Raw genomic sequence first — 25,894 nt, 5'->3', positions numbered from 1 at the left:
GACATAGCAAATTGCAGACATTCTCAGATTCACTCCATTCTTTTGCGTTACTCCCAGAGAGACCTAACTTTACTTTTATGGGCCCACCACAGTAAAAACACATTTGGTCCATTTAGAAGAGCTTTTGACAGATCCACAGATCACATTCCAGCCAAAACCTGTCTTCTCACGGCATGCAGATTACTAGGATGGATGATCTAATTATATCCAACCAATTCAAAGAATGATTTAATGAAACAGTGAAGAGGAGGTTTGAATTTCCCGCTCTGCCGCCTGCATGGGCGTGGGTGGCTGTGGCGTCTCGAGGGGGGTGCTGGCTGAGCTATGATGAGAGCATTGCGATGCCCCAAGGAGCCGCGGTCACACCTGCTGCTGCTGGTGGTGTATTCAGGGAACACTGACACACACAGTAGTTGTATCAAATATCTCAGGCTGAAGCCTGCTATTTAGCCCTGTAATGTCACTGCTCTACTTTGGGAAGCACTCTGTTGTGTTGCTATGAAGTTGGGATTTTCCTCTGATCTGCATCCTTTAAAAAGCTCCATGCTAACTCAATGGAATGAGGCGGTCGTTTTCTTTTTGGGTTGGAGTGGGGAAACGGAGCATGATGTTTGCCATTACGTCTGTAATTGTTCCTGCTGTAATGCTTGGCCTCTTTTCTCCCCCCGGCTCGTCATTGCTCCTGGGGAAAAGTCTCATCATACTCACAGTCAGTTCAGGGCTTCAAGGAAACCTACAACCATCCTTCTGTGTTTAGCTTTGCTCTCTCTTTATCTGTTATCGATGCAAATGCCAGGTATGGGTTGATGGCTCTACTTTACCCAGCTGTGAACATGTGGGCCCCCCACCCCTTTGCTAGTGTGTCACATGTCAAGAATGTATCATCAGACTTTGTTTGCAAATAGTCAGAAATATTATAGTGAAACCATTTAATCTCAGCTTTCTGTGTCAACAAGGCTCTCATCAACTTTGCATATGGATGTCAGTTTACCAGGCATGGTTAGTAGCACTCAGCCTGTGGAAACAGTTATAGAACGTCTCCTGTCTCTGTGGAGGAGCTCTGAGAACCGAACCCTGATGATGTCATCAGATAGTGATGTCATCAGGGTTGTTGTGTAGTTTGGGGGGTTCTCTCAAGTCAGGGTGTCTCAGCCTCTGTGCACAGATTGTTTCATTAATGTATCTCCTCCAAGACGTCCAACTTTGTGAAGCAAGCTATAAATCTTGTAGTTAATTTTTAAGGCTATTTCAGTCCCACCATCCTTGTATTGAAGGCCTTCTACCCAGCTGGACCTGAGCCGTGAGCGTGTCAGATCTGCTGGCCCCTCAGACTCTGTCTGCCTCGACAGTAAGCAGATGGGAGTCTCTGTCTGTCCTCCGGAGAGTCACGCTTGTCGTTGCACTCCTCTTCCTGGCATCTGACAGTCAGACGTGTCACCCCCCTCCCCCCTACTTGATGCCTCGACAGTGAGTAAACAAAGCTGCCTCACTGGTTCTGTCTTTGGTACAGCTGTGCAGAAGGAGTCTGAGGGGTAAATTGTAGCTCCACTTCTCCCTGAAACAGGAAGATGGGTGTTGTTTGCGGATGTTGGCTGTTGATTCTGAATTGATTGCTTTTTTTGAGGTACTAGTGTGTTTAGAGCCAAAAGAATTTAACTTAACGAAACACTGATAGATGGATTACATTTTTTATTATCATCGACAAAAAACTGAAATGAGAAAATGTATCTCACAGAGACATGCAAAGAATGGATGCTGCAAATCAAAATCAATCCACACATGCTCCCTCTTTGTCAAAACCAAATGCCACAAACATTACCCACAATGCAAAAGTAAAGAGAGCCACTAAACATTATTAGACATTTCACTGTGTGCATATATCTTTGTTAGTATGCTGGCCAAACAATGAGAAACTGTTCAATGCATTCAGCTACAAAGCGACTTTCCATTCCCATCAGCTCATTAGTTTTACTCTGGTGCTGATGTTTGCATTCTAAATGTACATGGCGGACTGTCAATTACTCCATAGTGTACGTTTAGCATGCCAGGCAGGCAGCCTCATTAGTTTTTACCTAATGGTCTCTGGGCGTTAGAGCCAAGTCTCTCACAGTGTGTCTGTTTTAGATGGTTGTTAATAATGATATTCACGACGGCACACGTGTGCCTAAATGATGCCATGTATTTCTCTGTAAGTGGATCTGCTGTGAGTAAAGACGCTGCCTTCTCACTTTCATTGTGTTGTTACCTTGCAAACACACAGACGTGGCTGTCTTTACCTCAGCGTGTTTAGTTTCTTTGGTAAGCGGTGGCCTACTTTCTGTTGTGCTGAGGTGGAAGCAGATTTATGCTCGGCACAGTACATTGAAACGGCATCTCTCCAAAGATTAGTTGTTTATTTGGATTGAATTCTTAACGTTTTCTTCTTTAAATTGCGAACCTGCGTGTGTGTGTGAGCGTCGGACTGTAGTTTGAAGCAGGTGATGTCAAGTCTGTGAAACACATAAAGGAAGTGGAAGGATTGTGATTGTGACTGTGTTTAGAATCAGTTAAAGGAATGTGCCCTGGAATATAAATAAAAATCTGTTTTTCCACTTTGGATGTTGTTGTGATCACTCTGTTCTCAAAGATTTAGTGAAGTTCCAGATGTGGTGTGGCTGAGAGAACACAATGACCATAGATCGGATAGGTAATGGATGTTTTTAATACTGTCCTCCTCACTGGTACAAGCAAGGGCTCCTGGGCTGCTGCTGTTTTATGTTTTTGATTAGGACAGTTTGTCAGTTTACATGTTTCAGAGTGTTGACCGCGTTGCTGCGGGGTGCTCCACATTCAGAAGAAAGGATAGTTTTGCTGTGAGGGTGAAATGCAAGAATATAGAACTGTAAAGTAAAAATAGGAAGAGCTGTTGGTTAAAGTCGGTGTGGAGTGCAGCGCCATGTAAGAGGATCAAAGGGAGACTAGCGACAGGAACCGAGGGCAGACCATTGACACAGAACGGAGAAGCAAAGAAGCGTCAGGTCTGAGTGGAAGCTTTACAGAGAAAAGAGCAGTGCAGCTGGGAAAGAACCTGTTAATATCAGGATTAGTAGGGTCCTCTTCTTCACAGTTTAAGGATAAAATTTAATATTCAAATTAGTAACACCAGGGCTGTTTTCTTTTCTGTGCCATTAATTTGCTCATCAGTATATTTTTAGACCTGTTGTTTTGTCATAAATACAAAACAGAATGCAAATATTACGCAGCGTAAAAGATGCATACTTTTTCCCTGGAACAAGGTGCATTTTTTCCCAAAACTTTTGCACCACGAATAAAAGGCATCAGCCAATCACATTATGCGGAACGGGTTGAGTGGCGCCTATATTTATGTAACCACAACACGTAACATTTTGCATGTAGTTTATTCATGTAAAGGTCTTTAAGATGGTGAAATAGTTTGTTTTTAACCCTGCCGTCAGACTGCTTTGATCGATAATCTCCAGAGAGCTGCAGTATTGTAACAGTCATGTTAGATGCACTATGACGCTTCTTTGGTCAGTTAGTGGAAAACTGTTTCATACTCAATACATTTCAGATTTTTGTGTCTGTTTAGCCAAGACTGATGGACGACTTAAACTGAACTGAATTCTCAGTTAAAAGGAAATTGAGGCTCTCATCAGACAAGTTAATTTCATGTATCACCGAGTCCAGTAAACTGACCCAAGAGTGGAAAAACACTGCTACTGTCACCTCACCAGTGTGCGATTTTCACTTTTTTTCAAACAAATATCTGGAGTGGAGCCAGCTCCATTGTCCCCCGAACCCCACCAAAAACATGCCAGTTTAAGAAGCTTACGACCCTTTCCCAGACATATTATCTGATTGGTGCGGTTTGGGTTTCTAAGTAGGTCTGCTCCTTCTTCTTTTTGTCTTGTTTTGAAGCTGAGCGGAGGATACTGGTATTGGATGTGGAGGATTCCTTTGTAGTTGCCTGGGAGGTGGCATTTAAGAACGAAGCCTTCGCTTCAAGGAAACTACACATGCATAAAGGAAGGGTTTGCATTAGAATGAAGCTGAAATGCACAAAGGGACAAGCCTGAGCAGCTTGTGTGGGGTTTCACTTCAGTCGACCAGAAACCAGCGTCAAACCCACATGTTCTGTAGAGTAGTAAACAGCCGTGTAAGACAACTAAGATGTGTCCTTCCTTCCTTCCCTCGTCCCTCAGTGTCTAAGAAGCACGGGAAGCTGATCACCTTCTTGCGCACCTTCATGAAGTCCCGGCCTACCAAGCAGAAGCTGAAGCAGAGAGGCATCCTCCGGGAGAGGGTGTTCGGCTGCGACCTGGGAGAGCACCTCCTCAACTCGGGACATGATGGTGAGATACATGCAGACACACCTGAGAGCACTCGTGTTTTCTGGATCCATTTAGGCTTGTTTTTTACGCCATAAATTCTCAAATAGTAGCCAGGGCCCTAAATTACCAGCTTAGATTTGAGAATTGATGGGATTCAGAAGTGCAAGACACAGTCGGGTTCTTTTAGATTAGATTCATTGTCCCAGAGGTAGATTGGTTTTCCCTACCAGTGCAACACAGAAGCATACAGATATACACAATAGATACAATTATCATGAATACATTCATGTTCTGTCCAGTATCCTGGCTCACATTAATGTCAGTGAGGCAGTTTGTTCAGGGCTTTCATGGCAGAAAGGACAAAACTCTCCATTTTAAAGTCCTGTAGCCCCATCCCAGATGACCGGAGCCAAAGACAGTGGAGCATCTTGACCATTAGGGTCAAATTATGGAACGTAATAACATAATAATGTTAGCATATACCAGTGACATCATGACTGCCAGTGTTCAATATTTATGGCAGAAAATGTTACCACCCCAAACACACCTGCTCCTCCATCCATGAGCTGATGGTTTTTATATGAATGTCATCATGAACCCTTTCAAATACACACCACACACTGTTTGTAAACAGTAGCTCATTCCAGCTCTATGTAGTTCTAGTTAAGATATTTGCTGGGCTAAAATCCATCCATCCATTTATGTGCTGTGGCTCCATTGATTTCCTGAGCCCTCAGCAGCAGCACGGTGTCTGGTAGACGAGCTGACGTGATGGTCTCAATGAGGAGAATGGTCCTCATCACACTGTGACATCAGCTCCAGCTTAGTGATCAATAACCTCAGTTCAGTTCATGTTGACAGCAACTTGAAAAAGTTCCTAATCTTAATGGATCTCAGGCCTTGTTCACACCTGGCATGGACATGTGTCTTTGGGTGATCAGATCACAGGTGGACAGATCCAAGTACAGCTGTGAATGCACTCGCTCAGACCACATTCATTCACAACAGTGTGTCTGTGAATGTGTCCCGGGCTAAGCTGAAGCACCGCCTACTCAACTGACATTGCCCCTAAGCTTTATGAAGGTGATCAAATAATGACAAACACTTTATTACTCCCACAATGTCAGCAGCAGCGCAAACTTCTTTTGTGCTGACCTTTCACAATAAAAGCCCTAGACATAAACACTGCATTAAGAGGTAACTCAACAAAATAGCTGAATATATAGTTAGTTAGTATATAGATAGTTATAGTCATTTATAGTATGTGTTGTGTCTGCTGTATGGAGAACCCCGGGGAACACCGATAGACAGTGACTTAATATTTATAGGTTCATAAAGTGTACCAGAAATCACAATTATGTTTGATTTTACTGACTGCTGTTGTCTCCAGCTGGTTAAAAACACTTTTGGTTCAGGGCTTCCTGATTATGGCCAAATTGATGCATCACAATTTTAATGATTTGTGATTATTCACTTACCTTCAGTACAAACTATTTTTATTGCAGTTTCACTTTTATAGAGCACTGCTTTCACTTCCATGCTGTGCTACTAAGTTCTTGCTAATGTACGAGTCTTTGCATTAAAATAACTCTGGTCCTTATCCACAGTGCATCTCCTTAGAAGCCAAATAAAATTGTACCAAAACGTTTTTATTGTTGGCCATCAGACCTCTGGAGCTTGTCCAGTAAGCTGCAGCTCGTCTGGTGTTCAATCGCCCCAAGTTCTCCCACACAACTTCCTTTCTCCGTTCTCTACACTGGCTACCTGTAAGAGCTCATCCAGTTTAAGACTCTGGTGCTAGCCTACAGGGCAGTGAAAGGAACAGCTCCTTCCTATCTCCAGGCCATGGTCAAGCCCTACACCCCCGCCCGACCACTTCGCTCTGCTGCCTCGGGGCGATTGGTTGCCCCGTCGCTCAGAGGTCCTGGCGGCCAATCGACCCGGTCACGGCTGTTTTCTGTCCTGGCCCCACAGTGGTGGAATGAACTCCCCACTGACGTCAGGACAGCAGAGTCGCTGCCCATCTTTCATCAGGCTGAAAACCCACCTCTTCAAGAAGTACTACCCTGAGCCTTCCACTTAGCACTTATTGTATTCATATTAGTTTGTTTCTGCACTGCACTTATGCTCTGCTTCATGCTCTTAGATGCTTGTGTAAAAAAGGAGATGCACTTATGACTTCTGGTGACTAGTAGTTCTCTTTAATACCTATGTTGAATACACTTATTGTAAGTTGCTTTGGATAAAAGCGTCTGCTAAATGATTGTAATGTAATGTAATGTAATGGACAGTATAAGACTTGTCTACTCTGGACTACAACATAAAGTCAGTTTTTTCACTGGCTGCCGCTGTAGGGTGGCGGCATGACAGCTCCCGAAAAGTGAAGCCAAAACATCTCAATTTCCCTCCATTGTTTTGATATGCAGCAGCAGTTGCAATATACAGGCGGATCACCCAGGTCACATGTAGATGTCAGGTGTGAACGGGCCTTATTCTTTGTCTGGATGTTAATGGTTTTCATCGTACCAGCACATTAGTTCACAGCGATCAGTCCTGTCCTTTTAAACTAGCATCTGGTCACAGATCAGTATTACATCGCAGTCTCACATTCATGGGTGAAGGAGTCCATCCTTGACCGCTGTAAACCTGCCTTACCTTGACAGCATGAGATAAGCCATTCGGTCGCACTGTGCTTGGTCAAACGGTCAATGTGTTCCAACCGACTTGAAAGAAATGAAAGACAACTATGATCTCGTGGAGCAAGAGAAACACAGAGAAAAAAAGTAGAGCACCGAAGCTCGGCTGCTATATAGAGGTGGAAGAAGACGAGCCACCATTACTGTGGCACTTCACAAGTCATTAAACACCATAATGGTGGTAAATAATTTCACATTTCAAGCACTTTTGCCAAGAAATCTGTCCAAGACATCCTGTATAATTGTCTGGATGTTGAAAATATACTTATCAAACCAAAGCCACTAAAATTAAAGTTTTGAACTGACAGTTATGTCTTTCATGCTGTTGTCTTCAACAACAAACTTAGACTTGGGGGGAAGGGAATGGAAAGTAAGAGCTAAAAGCCTGTGCTCCATGAAATATGTTTCTTCCATAAATCTCCATTAAAGCGTCTAGTTTTGAGTGGGACCGGTCATGCTAAAGACAAAGGGATCTGCCTGCACAGGTCTGATGGAGAGCTCCCACCCTGCACACCTCACTAGCTCGCTAACTTTTTTGTTTGTTCCCAAAGCCTGAGTCATAACCAATTTCAGGAACTCTTTGAAGCTGAATAACCTCCACATTCCCACAGGCGGCCTTGATCCGTCAGAGGGGGCGACTGCCGGCCGTGATTAACCACAACATCACTGCCACTACGCTAATGGCGGCTACTGACTTAAGTCAGTTTGAGCTTTCAAAGGGAACAAAACCAGCACATCAGTTGAACGTTCTCTTGCTTTGAATGCCGTTATTTTAACTAGAATTTAAGATGATTTATTCTTGCTGTGTCCAACCCTAACTCCACATTCAAAACACGTGTTGTGTGTCTTTTGTGATAAGAGGACATAACAACAAAAAATGTTCCTACGTGAAGAACTTATAGAGGATTCTCTGCAGCAGAATGTGGTTTCCTCAAACCTCGGCCTTGTTTTCTCCTTCGCTATGTGCGGAATTCGTCTGAACAGCTGCTTCGGCGAGTGTCCCACTCTCTGTCATCCTCTGAATGATGTGTAAGCTGTGGGAGGCCTGGGAGCCTCCTTATACACATACACACCATCCTTGTGCGTGTGTGTGTGTGTGCCACACACACACACACACACACACACACACACACACACACACACACACACACACACACACACACAGATAAATAGCATGTCTGCATGATTCATGGTTAGCTGAAGGGGAATTAGGAAGTTCTATTTTTCTGAGTGTTTTTTTTTTTTTTTTTTTCTTTGGTCAGTCCCAGCTCTAACACACAATCACTGGTATTGTGCTTTGAAGCCGAGTGTATGTGATTAGCTGCCTCAGTCAAACACACAGAACTGCATTGATGTAAAAAATGGGTTCAAGGGAAACCAAAGGCACCAGAGAAAGAAGACAAATCTGTTTTTAAAGCTCTTCAGGATATATTGGTCTCTCCTTTACATGGGTCAAATGTTTGTGCCCTCAACTTTTCCTTCTGAAAGCACTAGAAAGTTATTCACTCTGGGTAATCCCTCTGAGCCCCTGAGCTCTGGCCTGACTGCTCTGTACTCGGCTATTCAAAAAGGAAAGTCGTCGTATTTTTGACCTCGAGGCTCTCAGTGAAGACTGGACAAATATTGACGGATGTTTTATGTGATGACACGCTGTTTTTTCTCTCTTCGCAGTGCCCCAGGTCCTCAAGAGCTGCACCGAGTTCCTGGAGAAGCACGGCGTGGTGGACGGCATCTACCGCCTCTCTGGAATCGCCTCAAACATCCAGAAGTTGCGGTAGGAGACACGCTGCCCGTTAAATACAGCATTTGATTCAATTCACTGGCTGATAACATGTGAATTCCATCTTTTATTGCATCTGTAAAAGAAAGAAAAGCAGCAGGATGACGTGCACTGTAACAGTTGTTCCTCATCCACAGATTTTACTATGTAATGTTGTCATAGCAGGATAAGAATTTTTTGTGATCAGAGCTTTTACAACGTTTTTTAGGAGTTCTTGTCTTATTTCTGAAATGCTGTGAGGTGTGTAAGGACAGTGCTGTGTTTACATTTAAGGATGTGGGGTTGACCATGCGTATGTAAGGGTGTAATGTCCTCACTACACTCACTAAAAGAGTTTCTCCTGACTGTCGAGCTGCCAAAATTAAAATGTGAGAGGAGTTCATTGAAATATTGATACACTCTCCGGGTAATTTTTCAATTATTAGTGTAAGCTGAACAATATTGGTTTTAAAAAAAGTTGGGGTTTTTTTTAACCATTGGGCTTCGCCTCTCAGGCCACATACAGTGCACATATATGCACTGAAATGTGGAGTCTGCAATTCTGGAAAAAGATTTCTGATATTTTAATTCAACACTCAAACAAATACCCCCTAAGGAACCTTATCAAATCTTAAAAGGCATAAATTAATTCATCTAAAAAAGTAAATAAAAAAATGCCTTAATTGGTAGTAAAATGTCGTAGATCAATCTTCAAGTCTTAAAAAGTAAGATTTTTACGAATCCTTTTTTTCATGTCTCATTAATGTCATGCAGATCAGGATAGCGGAACCAACTACACTCAGTTTGCGGCCGGGATGCTAAGAGCAGTTCCTGTAGGAACCCTGGATTAGATTATTACCAAAGTTGATTCTTTTTAACTTAACTAACAGAAATGTTGTTTTGGCACATATCAATCATTTCTGAAACACATTTTAATGCAGAGAGACTATTTTTCCATGTCTCGTATCCCTCCACCAAACCACAGCAGTCGTTTATTGATGCACCTTTTGTTCAGAAGAAGCACATTTGTTGACTCTACCTTTACCCTCTTTCTCTTTCTCCAGGCACGAGTTTGACTCTGAGCAGATCCCCGACCTGACCAAAGATGTTTACATCCAGGACATCCACTGTGTGGGCTCGCTGTGTAAGCTCTACTTCAGAGAGCTGCCCAACCCCCTGCTCACCTACCAGCTCTACGAGAAGTTCTCCGTAAGCACAGCCTTAGCGGGACTCTACACTTTTCCCACACCAGTTTTTTGCTGCTATTACACCACTTGATTGTTAGCTTGCTTTGAGTGTTTATTTTGGCTGCTATTATAGATTTAGTCTTAGTCTTTAGTCCAAAATGCTGATTAGTTTTAGTCATTTTTATCCTGCATATTTTTTGTCTAGTTTTAGTTGATGAAAAGTAATTCTAGTAAACTTTTAGTCAAAATGTTTTTTTTCTTAATTTTGTCAGCTACTTTTAATTTGATTTAAACTTCGATTTTAGTCATCAGATTATATTTAACATTTCAGTCAATCTAGTCTAGCACAAACCCATAGTTTTGTCATTAAGTCAAACTTATGTCACCTTAGATTTTATTCTATTATCTGATGGAAAACACAGTTTGAATGATTAGGAAGGCAGCTATCTGAATCCTCCTGACTGTGCTCACTAGTGATGCATGGGTCAGTCCAGTCACACCCACCTGTTCAATCAAATATCAAGTTAGTCAACCACCTGAACCCGGTCCGCAAACTTTATGCATTGAAGTGGCACGAGGACAAAGACAGACTGAGCTCACACTGAGTTTGAGAAGGTCTTCAACACCGTTGCATGTTTCACATCGTCACCTTCAGTTTTAATTGATGTTGGTGCTGTCTGGTCTGGAAATAAAGGTGGCTGATTAACATATTTCATCCTAGTTCAATAATGAAGTTCACACTGTTCAGTGGTTACTGATGCCCCAGAAGGACACTGATTGGATGTGACTAACTGCTCGGTCTCTAAGCAAAGAAAGGAAATTCCTTTCATTTCTCTTATATGAATTCTGCAAATGTATCTTTCAGTTATGAGACACCCTTGAGATAATAGCATTGTACTTAACACACCCTATCATTACAATTGTAGCAAACCGCTCTCTGTGTCACTTGGAAGAATAACTTTGTCCAAGTATAACAGAGGCGTCTCTGAAGATGGAGTAAATGTTTGCTGGTTGTTATGGCAGCTGGGGAGAGGCTGTGGCTGCACACTGATGTCCCCTCCGTGCTCCACGTAGCAGCAACAACCAGGGATGACAAATGAATGAGCTGAATGAATACAACCATTTATCTCCCCATCTCTCGCTTTTGTTTTCACCCTCAAGGATGCTGTATCAGCAGCGACGGACGAAGAGCGACTCATCAAAATCCATGATGTCATCCAGCAGCTTCCTCCACCGCATTACCGGTCAGTGTAGAGGCACACTGCCCCCCTGTGGCAGGCCCGACAACTGCCAGAATACAGACGTGGGCTCGTGTTGCACATTCACATCAGTCGGGTGTCTGTTAATGCAGTGTGGCAGTAGAAAAACACTTGATTTTGACATTGAGTGGAACCATTTAACAGGTCCCAGCTGGTCTGCGCTGATGATGAATGGAATTTCCCATCCTTTTGTGAAAGCATACAAATGCAGATTTCTAAGTGACATTCCTCTGGGGCTTTAGCACACAGTGAAATATTGATGCTCTGAAGAAGGAGCTCTATCGCAGCCATTAGTCTGCACATCAGTAGTAGGAGCCAATTAAACCTGAATATATTAATATTTGATTCCTAGGACCCTGGAGTTCCTCATGAGACACCTTTCCCGCCTGGCAGCATTCAGCTACATCACCAACATGCACAGCAAGAACCTGGCCATCGTCTGGGCGCCCAACCTGCTGAGGTGAGACGCCGTCCTCTCAAGTAGGATGTCCTTTACATGCATGTTTTACAATGTGGGGAATACACGGCTTTCAGTCATCACCTGAAAGCCGTTTCCATTGGCTGTTCCCTGTTCTTTTTGTCAACAGAGTACATCTCAAGATAATTCTAATAATTTTCACATTTTGTAGGGGTTTTTTTTGTTTTTTTTTATAAAACTAGTCACATTAAGGATTTCTCAGGCTTGAATTAGCTGCGATAATGGGCTGTGCCTCCTGCTTTAAATGAGTGTTCTACCTGAATGACAATGATTTAAGCAGCTGTTTGTGGGAGGATGCTGATCAACACAACAACATATGCTGGAAATGCATCCCAAAATAATTTTAGCAACTTATACTCAAACCATTTATACGTTTGATTCACTACCTTAAAATGTTATGCTTGTGTAACACTCTCTCAATTCTTCAGGTCCAAGCAGATAGAATCTGCCTGCTTCAGCGGCACAGCGGCCTTCATGGAAGTCCGAATCCAGTCAGTGGTGGTGGAGTTCATCCTCAACCACGTGGATGTTCTCTTCAGCACCAAACTCAGCTCACTAATACGCGAGGGAGCTGGTACGTACTGCTCTCGTTGTCATTCCTCTAGCTGCTGCTGCTTTCTCCAATAAACACTGTCCTACATCACCAGGTCACAACTCATTGTCGCGGCCCAAATCCCTGCTGGTTTCATCGCCCTCCACTAAACTGCTGACTCTGGAAGAGGCCCAGGCCAGGACCCAGGCTCAGATCAACTCTCCAGTCACTGAAGACAGCAAGTACATCGAGGTGGGCGAAGGTCCGGCTGCCCTGCAGGGAAAGTTCCACACTGTCATCGAGTTTCCCACCGAGAGGTTTGTTAACTCCTCTTACTGATATTTAATTTGATGACTGTGTGCCTTCAAAAAATGTAATTCAATTTAGATGCACAGATATTTATCTGTAGAATGTGTTGCAAAATACTAGCATTTTAATACCATTTGAGCTGAGATAATAATGCTGAAATGTGTCTCCATCAGCTGGTTGCTGTTAAGACTGCAGGCAATTGTTTTCTTCCTGCACCCAGTTGCCGGCGGCTCCAGTTACAGACTTAGCTTATAACTAGTGCTGGGCAACGATTCAAATTTTTAATCGCATGATTTTGTTTTAGATTAATCGCATTGTTATGTGCAAAGTTAAATAATGAATTCAAAAGTAGTGTATTGCACACTTATAAAGTACTGCTATATGAACAATATGCAATAACATTTAGTTTGCAAATACTTTAAACAAATAAGGTGCTTTTTAACAGCAGTATTCCCTTTACACAGTAGCAGTTATATTTCTTGCACTAAGTGTGCTGACTTTATTTGAAACGTTCCACTGCTGTGCAACATGAATAAAATGTTCCGCACACGTTTCAGCAAAATGTCTGTCTTTTGTTTTCATGACAATCAGAGCATGTGAATGCAGCTCCCACTGTTCATCAATATAATGCACCGTAACTCCGAGGTGATGATGGTTACCAAGCGATGTCCAACAGCTGGTGCACGTTGTAACGCCGTCGCTTTTGTAGTCCTCTCCTTCTCATACAACTCATATATTCTTCTTCTTATTCTTGTGATGGTGCGTCTTGAGGGAGGCTCATGCGTGCCGTCATTCGTTGCGATCCTAAAGGTGCGTCACACCAAACGTGACGCGAATGCACCTTGAGAACGTTCCTCAGACCGACGTCTTCCACAATACTAATCGGCCTGCAGTTTGTAACTATCCACTTCTCTGTAGCATTTGTTAGCTTGTCTTGCTTTTGTTTATCTATACTTCTCCCACACGCTGCATCCAACATAGTCTGCTGAAGCCTCCCTCCACTGTTGCCAGTCAGCAACAGACTTTCAAAATAATAATTTTAAAAAACTGCGTTAACGCACGATAAAATAATTGTCGGCGTTAATTAATGAATGCGTTAACGCGTTAACTTGCCCAGCACTACTTAAAACAGAAAACTTTCTTTGATCGTTTTCATCCCTGTTTCTAAATCTGTCATTGAGTTTTGTGTATGTGAGTCAGTGAAACTAACTTTTGGTTGCCTGCTTGTCCTTCACCATTTATTAATCATAGGAAGAGGCCTCCTATTAAATCCAAGAAGTCTCCTGTGGGTAGTTGGCGTTCTTTCTTCAACCTCGGCAAGTCTTCCTCCATGTCCAAGCGCAAGCTGCACCGCAACCCCAGTGAGCCCAATGAACTGAAGGCCATGGCTCTCGCTGGTGAGTCCTTCCTCCATAATTGGAAAGAAAATTGTCAAACTCTAACCTTACAATTGATGAAATGAAGGAACAACACTGTTCCTGTTAAGTCAAGTAGGTCTTTATTCACTGTTACAATCATAAAAATAGCAAAATCAGTATGTGTTTTCATGCAGTATACCTTTAGTAGCTAGTGTAGCATAGAAATGCTGATGCCAGTATATCTCCTTGCAACCTCTCCGGGTAACGAGTATCCCACTTACACAATATTTTACCACGACTAGCTCCAAATCCACAAAAACAGCCTGAAAATAAGTATGGAGCACAGACGGATAGTTGTTAGACCCTGGTTGGACCTCTGATCGGCCTGTCTGATTTGAGGGGTGGGACTTACAGAAGGGTCAATTGTGCAATAAGAAGAGCGTATGTGACTAAACAAGGCTGTAACCTTTTCATCACTCTGTTTCAGGAGGCAGAGGAGACACAACAACATTGAGATCAGCCAAAAGTGAAGAGTCCCTGAGTTCCCTGCACAATGTTGAAGGTAATCATTTGTGTCTTCCATTTGTGTCTTTTACTCAGAATAGCAAGTTTAATCAGCCAGTGCTGCCAATAGCACATTTGTGTATATTGTTTTTCAAATGCTCTACAGTGTAGCCTACTGTTATGCTTAGGGCCTGATGAAAGAAATAGTTTCTGAATATATTTTGTTCCTGCTTCAGGAGAGTCCAAGGTGTACCGTCCCCGGCGGCCGCGCTCTAGCAGCGATGCCCTGTCGGCCTCCTTTAATGGCGAGCTGCTGGACAGCCGGCAGCACTGCAACTCCTACAACAACCTGGGCGCCACGGAGCACAGCGACGGAGACGACGGCCCCATCTGTGTGCCTGCACTCATCTCACCTCCCCGCTCAGCGGGTGAAGATGTGGACCTCAGCCCGCCGGACATCGGCATGGCCTCCTTGGACTTTGACCCCATGTCTTTCCAGTGCAGCCTCCCAGACACCTCCTACGCCTTACCCCTAGACAACTCACCCGCCGGGGCGGAGGGTTCCACGTTAAAAAGAAGCCCCAACCGTGTCTGTGGCAAGACCAACGGCTCTGACTTCATCTCTGCCACCTTCCTGGGCGGCTTGATGTCCCCTTTGTCGTCCGCAGACTTCAGCCTGGCTGCTGGAGAGAAGGTGGCAAACAAGAAACTGACCACTTCCTATTCTTACACCGATAAACCCACACAGGCTGTGTCGCCTATTAAATGTGGAAAGACCACTAGCTTGACACCGTTTGCCACTTCGGAGCTTTTCTCTACAGAGATGCCGGACAAGAATACGGCTGGACAGTTTGCCTCTCCACAAGCGTTACCTCCTCCCTCGGCAGCCAAAGACTCTCCTCCCCTGATGGGCAGTGTGCTGCTGAGTGCGGCCGAGCCGTCGCTAAGTGAAGCTTTCCAAATGGAGCTGCACTCTAAGCTGGCAGCCTTTGACAGTGCGGACAGTCGAGAGCTGAAGGGAGAGGACAGCGTGCAGCAGGCGCTGGTTGCCAGCAGCCAAGAGCACCAAGGTAGGGAGCAGAGAGTGACCTTTTTAAGTGTAGTGTTTGGCACATTTCTGACTTGACACTCCTTTGTTTACACTATTTAGATTAAGATAAGGTCATAAATTGTGCCATTAATTATGACTTTTTTTCTCGGTTTAGTTTTCCAGGTTTGCATGCATTTCATCTTAAACAAACCTTTTCATGTGAAGCCCGAGCACCCGGCTTAACTTTTCCCCTCTTTTTCCTTCCTGAGGCACCTTAAAACCAGCCTGCCTGCTGTCGTTTCTTCTCTTAACCTGCTGCTCTCTGCTTATTCCTTCTTCAACTATAGACCCCTTGTGTTTTTGTGTCGTAGCTCCGGACTCTTCAAAGGACCTCACCCCTCGTTCCCTCAGCACTACAGCTCCCACTTGCGCCCCTCCTCCTCCCCCTCCTAAAAATGCTGCCCGCATGTTGGCCCTGGCCCTGGCCGAGTCCGCTCAGCAGGTCTCCAGTCAGGCTCAGTCCCGGTCCTCTGAGCCCTCTACGCCGGCGTCCCCTCTGCACCTTCAGGAGGCCTCTAACTCCCAGGACTCGACACATCCACTGTTCCCACTTTTCCGGACTTCTTCCGAGGAGGGAGCAGGGAGAGGGAGTTCCCCGCCACCAAACAGCACGGCCCCGGCCTCAGCTCATCCCTCCACCTCCAATCCTCCAATCAATCAGCAGCCTCTAGAGGTGACCAGCGCGATCACCAAGCCATTGGACAACACCAAGTCCTCTACAACCGCACCAGACACTCTTTTTTACAAGTGTTCCCCACTCCCCACTTCAACCAGCCTGACTTCTCCAATCAGGAGAAGTCCAGAAAGGCAGCAGCCTCTTGCGGGACCGGTCCTAGTCCGGACCAGCTCATCAAGCACCACTCTGGCCACCTTCCCCAGTGGCAGCTGCAAAGAGACTGGAGTCTTACCACAGCCTGTTCCTGAGGTAAGTGTCATATCACTTTCATATGTAGACTACTACTACCTTTACATTATTAAGGTAAGCACGATCCAAATTGATTAATATTTCATCTGCAGTATAACATGAGCAAGTTATCATGAAGGAAGAGTGCAGCATTTTGAGAAGTACGCTTACGGTGATAGGATTAATATCACTGTCATCTCTGTACATTCAATATTAAGCTACAGCCAGCAGACTGTTAGCTTAGCATAGCATAAACATTGGAAACACCTAGCCGGGTTCAAAAGTAAAAAATAAAAACATACACTTTGTTTTTTGTACAGATAAAAGTGTACAAAAGTGCTATGTGTCTCTTGGCTCTACCTTCATATTAGGAATGATCTGTACTCTTCCACAAAAGGAAATTTCACTGACAGTGTTTTGACTACTGTCACTTATTTAAGTGATGGTATGTAACTATGTACATTTACTCAAACCCGGTACTTAAGTAAAGTTAAAGTGTGTCAAAATTGTACTTATGTATTTCCATTAATAGAACTTCTACTCTACTACATTTCAGAAGTAAATATTGTACTTTTACTACTAATTTTGTGCTTTTACATTTTTAATTCAGAAGTTTTACTTATATTGGAGTATTTTTACTTATTTATTTCTACTTTTACCTAAGTAAAGAACCTGAGTGTATGACATGCAAAATGTTTGTGGCAGCCAGAAAAATACTAAATGTGTCAACCCTTTTGCCATGTGGGTTGTCAAATGTGTAGTTTATTTGATGTTATGATATATGTTTGGATTATTTCTATGGTATTTTGGCCTGCATAGATATAGAGAGATAATAACAAACAGACATTAGGAATTGATGCTGCGGTGGAACTACCCCGCAACTAGACTGGTGACACTGTATAGCATGAGAGGATAACCACTTGTTTTCCTCAGCAAATAAGAGTCTGTTCTGTTCTGATTTGTCTCAGGTCAAACTAGAGGAGGCTAAACTCCCCCCAGTCCTTCCAAAACCCACAGAACAGCCACCTCAGAAGCCCAAGAGGCAGGCTGTGTCACTGCATCAAACACAAACTCAGCAGCAGAGCCAAGCTCAGATACAGCCTCATCTTCCACCACAGCCTCACACGCAACCTCAGACACCGGTCCAACCCCATACCCAGCCTCAGCTCCCCTCCAAGGCCAGCGCAAGAGTGGCCCCCACCTCTGCTGATCCCGTTGACAAGCCGTGGGAGGCCATAAACCCGGTACAGCCCTGTACAGAGCCTGCAAAGCACCAAGACGTGTACGTACCCAAACCTCCGGCCCCTCCGGTCCGCACCATGGAGAGCAAACTGGCCACAGCGGCTCTCAGCCAAAGTGAAGCCTCCTACCATATCCTGGGTGAAGGCCCTGTGCCTGGCCATCTGGAAGATGCTCTGCCTCACCATCCTCCTTCTCCTCGCAAATCTTCCACGCACCAGCCAGCCTACCTGTATCACGCTAAAGGAGAGCCGGTCTTAATTGAGCCGCCTGGAGCTGCATACTACCACCAGAGGCCTGTTCCGCTGGGCCCCCAGTCCGTGCTACACCACTTCCGGCCCGACAGCGTCCCCCCACACCTGTCCTACGTGTCCAAATCAGAGCCTCAGATCCCTTACAGTGCCCGACTGGACAACAGATACAGCACTTTAGGCCCCAGGTCCTACCACCATTCCATGAAGTCCAGAGGAAACCCCCGCAGTGTGTACGTGTCTCCGGGGCCAGGCCATCAGGGTTACAGCCATGACAGAAACCAAGGCTATCCCACCATCCGCAGAGTGCACTCACTCCATGTCCCTTCCACTATCCGCTCAGTGCCCATCCAGAGGACCGAAGTTCCTCCAGATGACGATTTGTTCTTCTACCAACGGCCCGTGTATCAGTGCAAAGCCTACCAGCAGTCCCCGCAGCAGTCTTCACAAACCGACTACCACGTCACCCAGCTGCAGCCTTACTTTGAGAACGGACGGGTCCAGTATCGCTACAGTCCGTACTCTGGTTCAAGCCCTTTGGAGGCGCCTTACTATGACATTGACCCTTTCGGCACCATCCGAGTCCGCCACGTCCACTCCCATAGTAGCCGAGATCCGGGAGCCGCTGCTGGTCGACCGGGTGGAAAGGCGACTGGGTACCACTACCTTGCACGCCATGTTCTCCCGCCGGGGAAGGAGCACAGCTTTGTGAGCAGGGACATGCCCCCCGGTTATGGGACCAAGGAAGCTGCTGCTTACCTCGCCTGGGACCCGGAGGAGTCAGAAAGGCTCCGCATGCACTCCATCCGCAGGGAGAGCAGGGCCAGACAGAAGATCAAAGGCCCGGTCCTCTCTCAGTATGACAATGTTGGCTTGTTTGCACCCTCTGATATATCAGGCTATGAAACCCTGCACCTGCGCAGTAAATCTGACCCAGGCAAAGCTGTGCTCGTCGCGGCAGAGAGCAAAGACGGGCGCTACCTCCCCAGACACATGGTGTCCGACCCCGACGTCCTCATGTACATGGAGACCGACAAGCATGTCCAGGGGGGCGCAGTGGGCGACAAGTCCGATGGGCTCGCCAAGCAAAGCGGTTCCAAGAAGTGCCAATCCTCTCACTCCCTTCCAGCTACTCTGAGCCACAGTCTGTCCCATCAGCAGGAGAGCGGCCGGCAGGAGACCGGAGACGACAAGCCCGGTGGAGACGGCAGCCGGTCACAACACTGGCAGCAGGACTTTCCCAACAAGAGGAACTTCCAACCACGCTACGAGTGTCGTGATTCTGACCACCACCAGAGTAAAGTGAAAACATCCAGCGGCTACCACAGTACGGACGACCAGCTGTCGGCCCCCAGGGAACAACCCGGCCGCTCCAAACTGGAGCGATCGCACAGCGTCCGGGAGCAGCAGCTTTACAGCCAGGGCAACCCCGACCTGGACAGAGACTACTCGTATCAGAAACACGCCGCTAAACCGGTGCAGTCCCACTACGATAACTTGGACGATTACCACCCAGTACCTCAGCCTCAAGCCCCTGTTCAGAAACGTGGAGGATCCGGCTCCTATCCCGGCCCAGGGTTCACCGTGAGCCACAGTAATAGAGCGTACTCCACCGCACTGGGCCAGGGAGCCTTTATCCAGACTGACCTGCTCATGCAGAGGCCAGAGACAGAGATACGTACAGAATGAAGCATTCACTCTTTCGCCGTGTAGAAGAAAGACTTTGAGCTACGGTTGCAGCCTCTGCAGGACAGTGGACTGTCGTATCAAAATTTTTTTGCTCCTCTGTATTTTTAATGACTTGTAAAGAAAATTGTAAGACTTTTTACTGGAAGTTCTGAATGTACCTGAAGTTACTGTCCAAGGGGTCACATTATTGTGATTGAGACAGTAGCCAGTCATAAATGTATATGAAAGATGTACGGTACTTTTAACAGGATCATAAAAATGTAAAATATATATATATATATATATATATATGAATAGAATCACTAGTAAAAAGGGGATTTAGTTGTATTTTGTTTTTGTTTTTTTAGGTGTGGTGCTGGGTATGAGAATCAACTGGGATTACGGTTTGCATTTTAGAAATGCATGCACTCTATCTTACAGAACAGTTCTGTCTACTGAACTATCCATCACGTTCTTTCTGGATGTTACAGCACAAGATATTTGAGGAGGATATCCCTCTGCTGATGTGTACACAAGTAGAGTCCATGTTGGTCTCTTCAGGGTCCGACTGGGTGTGAGCTTTGATCAGGAGCTGCGATGGGTTATTCTCGGTTAATATAGTGGTTTGTCAAGGTCTTATTTTCTTTGTGACTGTGTCATTTTTTATGTAACTTTGCTATAAACCGATTTCAATGACTTCTGATGGAATGTTTTGGTACTTGTACTGTTATTCATCCGAAGAGGGACCAAGCAACTCGGCACAGTTGTTGCACATGCGGGATAAAAGAGGGGAGATGGATGAATGCCTGTTGTACCTTTTCGATGTGTAAGAGGTTCTATATTGATTTCCCTTTTTTCCATTACGTTCACAGTACTTTCATGAACTGGACTAACTGAATAAAGCTGAAAACAATGTGCTCTCAATGTGGTGATGAACATGTTGCAGCTGCTTTGTGGAGGAAAGAGAAAGCTTGTTGGTGATGACCCTTACATTTTGTTCATCATAATGCACAAACATTGTGATAACTAGAGTTTAGATCATCCTTGATTGTTATTTTGTATCAGTGGCCACATTGGTTCTGAATTTCAAACAATGAGAGGGAATTCTTATTTTCCTAGGGCCATTTATTTTCAGGCTGGAAATCATCTGGTATTCTACTACATGCCCTTTGGGTTTACCATAACGTGTGGATTACAATACGTTTCAAATGCATCTAAATCCAGTTTGTACTCCAACTGTCTGACAGGTTTTTCTCCTCTTGCCTTATTTAAAGCCTCTGCCTTTTCAGATGGGTAACTTAAGTAAGGCACTGTGTACTTGAATGTGAAAACACTTAAGTCTCAAACTACAGGTATCTCCAGTTAGATATGAAATAATAAAACTGTTCAGGAATAGCTATAACCCAAGTCTTATAATATGTGCGTGATGTTACTAATTCACCTCTGCTCGGTTCAGTCGGACAATTGCTTTAGGGCATTTTTTAGTTTAGGGCACATGAGCACAAAACACGAGTAGTTATTAACTGTACATTGATGGTCTAACATAACGGTTGTGTGTAGAGGTTCATCTCCTTATGTTAACTTACAAATCAGCTGTAATGCATAAAAGTAATTTTATTTAATTTTTTTATCATTCTAACTCATGAATGACTAGTTGTAGTAGACTGACATGCTGCTTTTAGAAAATGAAAAAACATGTTCACTGATAGTTCCCTGTGGAGTTTTATTTATTTATCTATTTTTTACTTCTAGCAGCATGTGACGGATTTGCGACAGGGAAGGAAACTGCAGGATTTAAGAAAGTTGAATCAGCTTTATAGATATTTTATGAGGAAGCAATGCATTCAACATATTTGTCAGATTCAATAAAATGTATTTTGTAATGCCCAAAATCACAAATTTGAGGGTTTTATAATCTGTACACATGCGACATCCTCTGACCTTTGACCCTCACGTCAGAACAGGAAAAACTCCCCAAAAAAACCTTTAACGTTGAGAAAAGAGGAAGACACCTTAGGGAGAGCCTAACCCTAAACACTGAAACTGCACTCACCAAAATCACAAATAACTCATTGCTGTCCTCTGACTGTTGCCACAGTAATACCTTTGAAGAGGTAAAATTCCACTTGTTAGACCAACGTGGTCCAGCTTTGGCCTTCATCAGAGACATTTCAATTTCATAAACAATTTGCAGCTGTGGCGTTCCCCAGGGTTCAATGCTTGGTCCCCTTATTTTCAACCTAGGTCAAGTCTTCCATCGTCGCATTGACTTTATGGAACGTCACCCAGCTCTACCTCTCCTCAAAGACCCCGTCTGCCACCACCTGCCTAACGGATGTTAAAAACTGAATGCAGAAAACTTAACAGCAATAAATCTGAAGTCATAATTATTGAAGCTTATTCCCCAGTCGCCCCAAACGGGTCATGTGCTGCTGCAGACATATCCAGGTTCAATTACTGCAACACTTTCTATGTTAACACTACCAATCCTCAATACATTTTATGTACAAAGCACTACTCACCCACTCTTAAAACCTCCACTGGCCGCCAAATAAAAAAATATACCAAAATAACTTAATTTCTTCCCTAACCTGCCGATGTCCTCCAAAACTCACATGTTCGACTTGCGTTCCTAGTATAGTAATGCAAGAAAGCTATAGTATAGCGTGTCAAAAACGTTGTATGTCAAAATATTCATGAAAAAGTCACAGTATAGTATTTCAAAAAGGTTAAAGTATAGAATGAGAAAAATGTCATGATATAGTATGTTAAAAAAGGCATTATATAGTAGTGTCAAAAAAGTGAAATATGTCAAAATATATCATTGAAAAGTAATGTCTTACGTTCAACATCATGAAGAAGTTATAGTAGAGTATGTCAAAAAAAGTCCTAATATAATCTAGTATGTCAAAAAAGTAAAAAAGGTTGTAATGTATGTGAACATATGTCATAAAAAGCCATAGTATGATGAATAAAGTTATGGTATAGAACGTCAAAATGTTGAAAACAAAAAATCATAAAAGGTTGTCTGCTAGAGTATGTCTGAAAAGACATAGTATATAGTGTCAAAATAGTAATTAAAAAGCCATAATATAGTATGTCTAAAGAGTAATAGTGTAGTATGTCAACATAAGTCATAAGAATTCATAGAATTGTACTTAAAAAAAATCCTTGTATAGTATAGAATGTTAAAAGGGCGTAAAAAGCCATTGTAGTCTGTAGTCAGAAAAACCTGAAAATAAAAATTGAGTTTAGTATGTCAAAAAGTCACACCAAGTTTGTAGTATAGCATTTAAAAAAAGGTAATTGTACAATATCAGAATCAGAACCGTTTATTTGCCAAGATATGTTGCACATACAAGGAATTTGACATGGTGGGTGGTGCATAACATTAAAACAATCAACAACAATCAACACAGTGCAAAAAATAGAAACATTGTTCAGGTGGCGTGAGGTCTTGGTCCTGATGGACCACATCCTCCTGCCAGATGGAAGGGACTCGAACAGTTTATGTCCAGGGTGATAGGGGCAGGTTGTGCTGCGTTCTTCTGGAAATCCAGAACCATCTCCACTGTCTTCAGAGCGTTGAGCTCTAAGTTGTTCAGACCGCACCAGGTCACCAGATGGTCAGTCTTCCACCTGTAGGCTAACTCATCCCCACCAGAGATGAGTCCAATGAGGGTGGTGTCATCCGCGAACTTCAGGAGTTTGACGGACTGGTGACTGGAGGTGCAGCTGTTGGTGTACAGGGAGAAGAGAAGAGGGGAAAGAACGCAGCCTTGGGGGGAACCGGTGCTGATAGTCCGGGAGGCTGAGACGTGTTTTCCCAGCTTCATGTGCTACTTCCTGTCAGACAGGATGTCTGTGATCCACTTGCAGGTGGAGTTGGACACGTGCAGCGAGAGAGCTTGTCATATATGTTGGAATAAGTCATAGTGTAATGTGTTATCAAAAAAGTCGAATACGTCATTGTACAGAATGTCACCAAAAAGTCCATGTATAGTATGTTGAAAAGTCCGGAAAATATTGAGAAAGGATAAGATTATCCTTAATTAGTCCCACAGCAGGAAACAAATAAATAAGTTATCAAACAGTAAAGGTATGATAAATAAGTAAACACATTTTTTTTTAAATAAAATATAATAGGTCTGAATGGTTGAGTTCACATTATTGCACAAATGTAATAGGAAATGTTGATATTGGACAAAGTATTGATATTGAAGTGGTATACATTCATATTGCATATGAATTAATGAGTAATTTGACAGTTTTTTGGTATGTACGGTCTACTGGGAGCAGTGTTGGTAGCGCATCTGACAGTATCTATGCAGTATCTCTCCTTCACCCACTGCGGGTGAAGCAGCTGCCCAGTGCTGTCAGAGTGTCCTGCATGAGGTGGAACATGGGCTCCATCTGGGGTGAAAGCTTAGCCAGCATTCTCCTTTCTGGATTGAGGGGGCATCCTAGAACACAGCTGGCCTTCTTGACCAGTCTGTTGAATCTCTTCAAGTCAACAGTCGAGATGCTTATGCGTAGGTGAGACTTAACGTCTCACAGGGCTTGGTGTGACTTTAACCCAAATCAGGCTGTTGACTACCATGCAGGCCCAACTCCCTTTGTTCCAACCATATGGTGAAGTCCCAACAAATACAACTACTGCAATGACATGATACTATAACATTAATTTTTTTTATGACATACCATATTATAATTTTATGGCATACCATACTATTGCTTTTTCTACATACTATACTATAATTGTTTTTCCATACTATACTGTGACTGTTTAACAATTTTTGACATACATTACATTACATTACAGTCATTTAGCAGACGCTTTTATCCAAAGCAACTTACAAGAAGTGTATTCAACATAGGTATTAAAGAGAACTACTAGTCACCAGAAGTCATAAGTGCATCTCCTTTTTTAAACAAGCATCTAAGAGCATAAACCAGAGCATAAGTGCAGTGCAGAAACAAACTAATATGAATACAATAAGTGCTAAGTGGAAGGCTCAGGGTAGTACTTCTTGAAGAGGTGGGTTTTCAGCCTGATGAAAGATGGGCAGCGACTCTGCTGTCCTGACGTCAGTGGGGAGTTCATTCCACCACTGTGGGGCCAGGACAGAAAACAGCCGTGACCGGGTCGATTGGCCGCAGGGACCTCTGAGCGACGGGGCAACCAATCGCCCTGAGGCAGCAGAGCGAAGTGGTCGGGCGGGGGTGTAGGGCTTGACCATGGCCTGGAGATAGGAAGGAGCTGTTCCTTTCACTGCCCTGTAGGCTAGCACCAGAGTCTTAACCAATCTGACCCGAGCGCTCCCACGGGCGGGGGCAACGCATGCATCCAAAAATTAATCCACTCATAACGTGCACTCATCAGTAACGAATATAATGATGCCGCATACCTGCTCAAACTGCAGCTCCTGTGCTACAAAGTCATCTCAGCTGTTTGTACACACTCCAAACACAACATATGACAAAGCTACGTACAACACCAAGTAACATAATCGATATAGCGCCCCCTAGGCAGTCTCACTCGCCACATTTATGCCAATAATGTTTTGAAAAATGAATTCAATGCTAACACCTGTTAGCATTGAATTCGCGACCAGACGGTGGCAGCCATTTTTTCACATTCCGCTACGACACAGCCTCGCAGTTTTACTTACAAAACAAAGCCATCATCATAATCCGCATAATCAATCACATCATAAACCAGCTCCTTACTTTGAGATGTTCTGCAGCAAAAAAAAATAATTAATCCGTTCATGTTTACTATCAATCTGCGCAGCTCATCCGTCTCTGTGTGAATTCAAAGCTGGCGCTGCCGTCATGTGCCTCGTGTGCCTGCTAGCGGAAGGGGCAGAGTTATACGTCTCAGCAAATTGGATTTGAGAAATTTGACACTCGGGTAGTTTTTATTTTATGATTGGCTAACGGATTCTGTCATTCAAAGTCACGTTAGGTTGTTTCAACAGAGCAGGCTGTGACGCGTCTATGGAACATTCATTGGGTCAAATCGGCCCTTCACACAGGCTGAAAGGCCCTGGAGGATAAAAAACTGTAATTCAGACGATAAAATCCCATGGATGACAAACATTAACAGTCTCAGAGAGGATCCAGGCTCTCTAAATGATGCCAAACTGCTGCATATGGATAGATTGAACACTATTAGTGATAAAAGAAGTGAAATATATAATTATATAGTCTATAAAATTACAATGAAACAGCTGGAACAAAATTACATTTATATCAAAGTAAAAATTAGTTTAGAGACCCTCAACATATAGTTATATGATCTGGGAGAGCTGGAAAGCTTGGATCTA

The 25,894-nt window shown here is 43.9% G+C and overlaps 1 protein-coding gene across 6 annotated transcripts in view; it reads left to right on the top strand.

Annotated features, from left to right (window-relative positions):
- Nucleotides 1-20,489, top strand: part of arhgap32b (Rho GTPase activating protein 32b) — a 120,444-nt gene extending 99,955 nt beyond the window's left edge. For all 6 annotated transcript variants that reach the window (XM_068721417.1, XM_068721416.1, XM_068721415.1 and 3 more), the window contains 12 exons: nt 4,203-4,352; nt 8,699-8,801; nt 9,851-9,995; nt 11,135-11,217; nt 11,585-11,692; nt 12,139-12,284; nt 12,358-12,559; nt 13,803-13,948; nt 14,397-14,471; nt 14,650-15,483; nt 15,815-16,428; nt 17,376-20,489. In XM_068721417.1, coding sequence (XP_068577518.1) covers nt 4,203-4,352; nt 8,699-8,801; nt 9,851-9,995; nt 11,135-11,217; nt 11,585-11,692; nt 12,139-12,284; nt 12,358-12,559; nt 13,803-13,948; nt 14,397-14,471; nt 14,650-15,483; nt 15,815-16,428; nt 17,376-19,586 — 4,817 coding nt within the window. In that variant the 3' untranslated portion in view covers nt 19,587-20,489. The remainder of the gene's footprint in view (nt 1-4,202; nt 4,353-8,698; nt 8,802-9,850; nt 9,996-11,134; nt 11,218-11,584; nt 11,693-12,138; nt 12,285-12,357; nt 12,560-13,802; nt 13,949-14,396; nt 14,472-14,649; nt 15,484-15,814; nt 16,429-17,375) is intronic.
- The last annotated feature ends 5,405 nt before the right edge of the window (nt 20,490-25,894 follow it).

Source organism: Cebidichthys violaceus, unplaced genomic scaffold (assembly GCF_023349555.1).
Source record: "Cebidichthys violaceus isolate CVI_PGR_0920_01 unplaced genomic scaffold, fCebVio1.0.p SCAF_27, whole genome shotgun sequence".
NCBI classification, from domain to species: domain Eukaryota; kingdom Metazoa; phylum Chordata; class Actinopteri; order Perciformes; family Stichaeidae; genus Cebidichthys; species Cebidichthys violaceus.
Note: the sequence above shows the minus strand (reverse complement) of the source record. Positions and strands in the feature narration are given on the sequence as shown.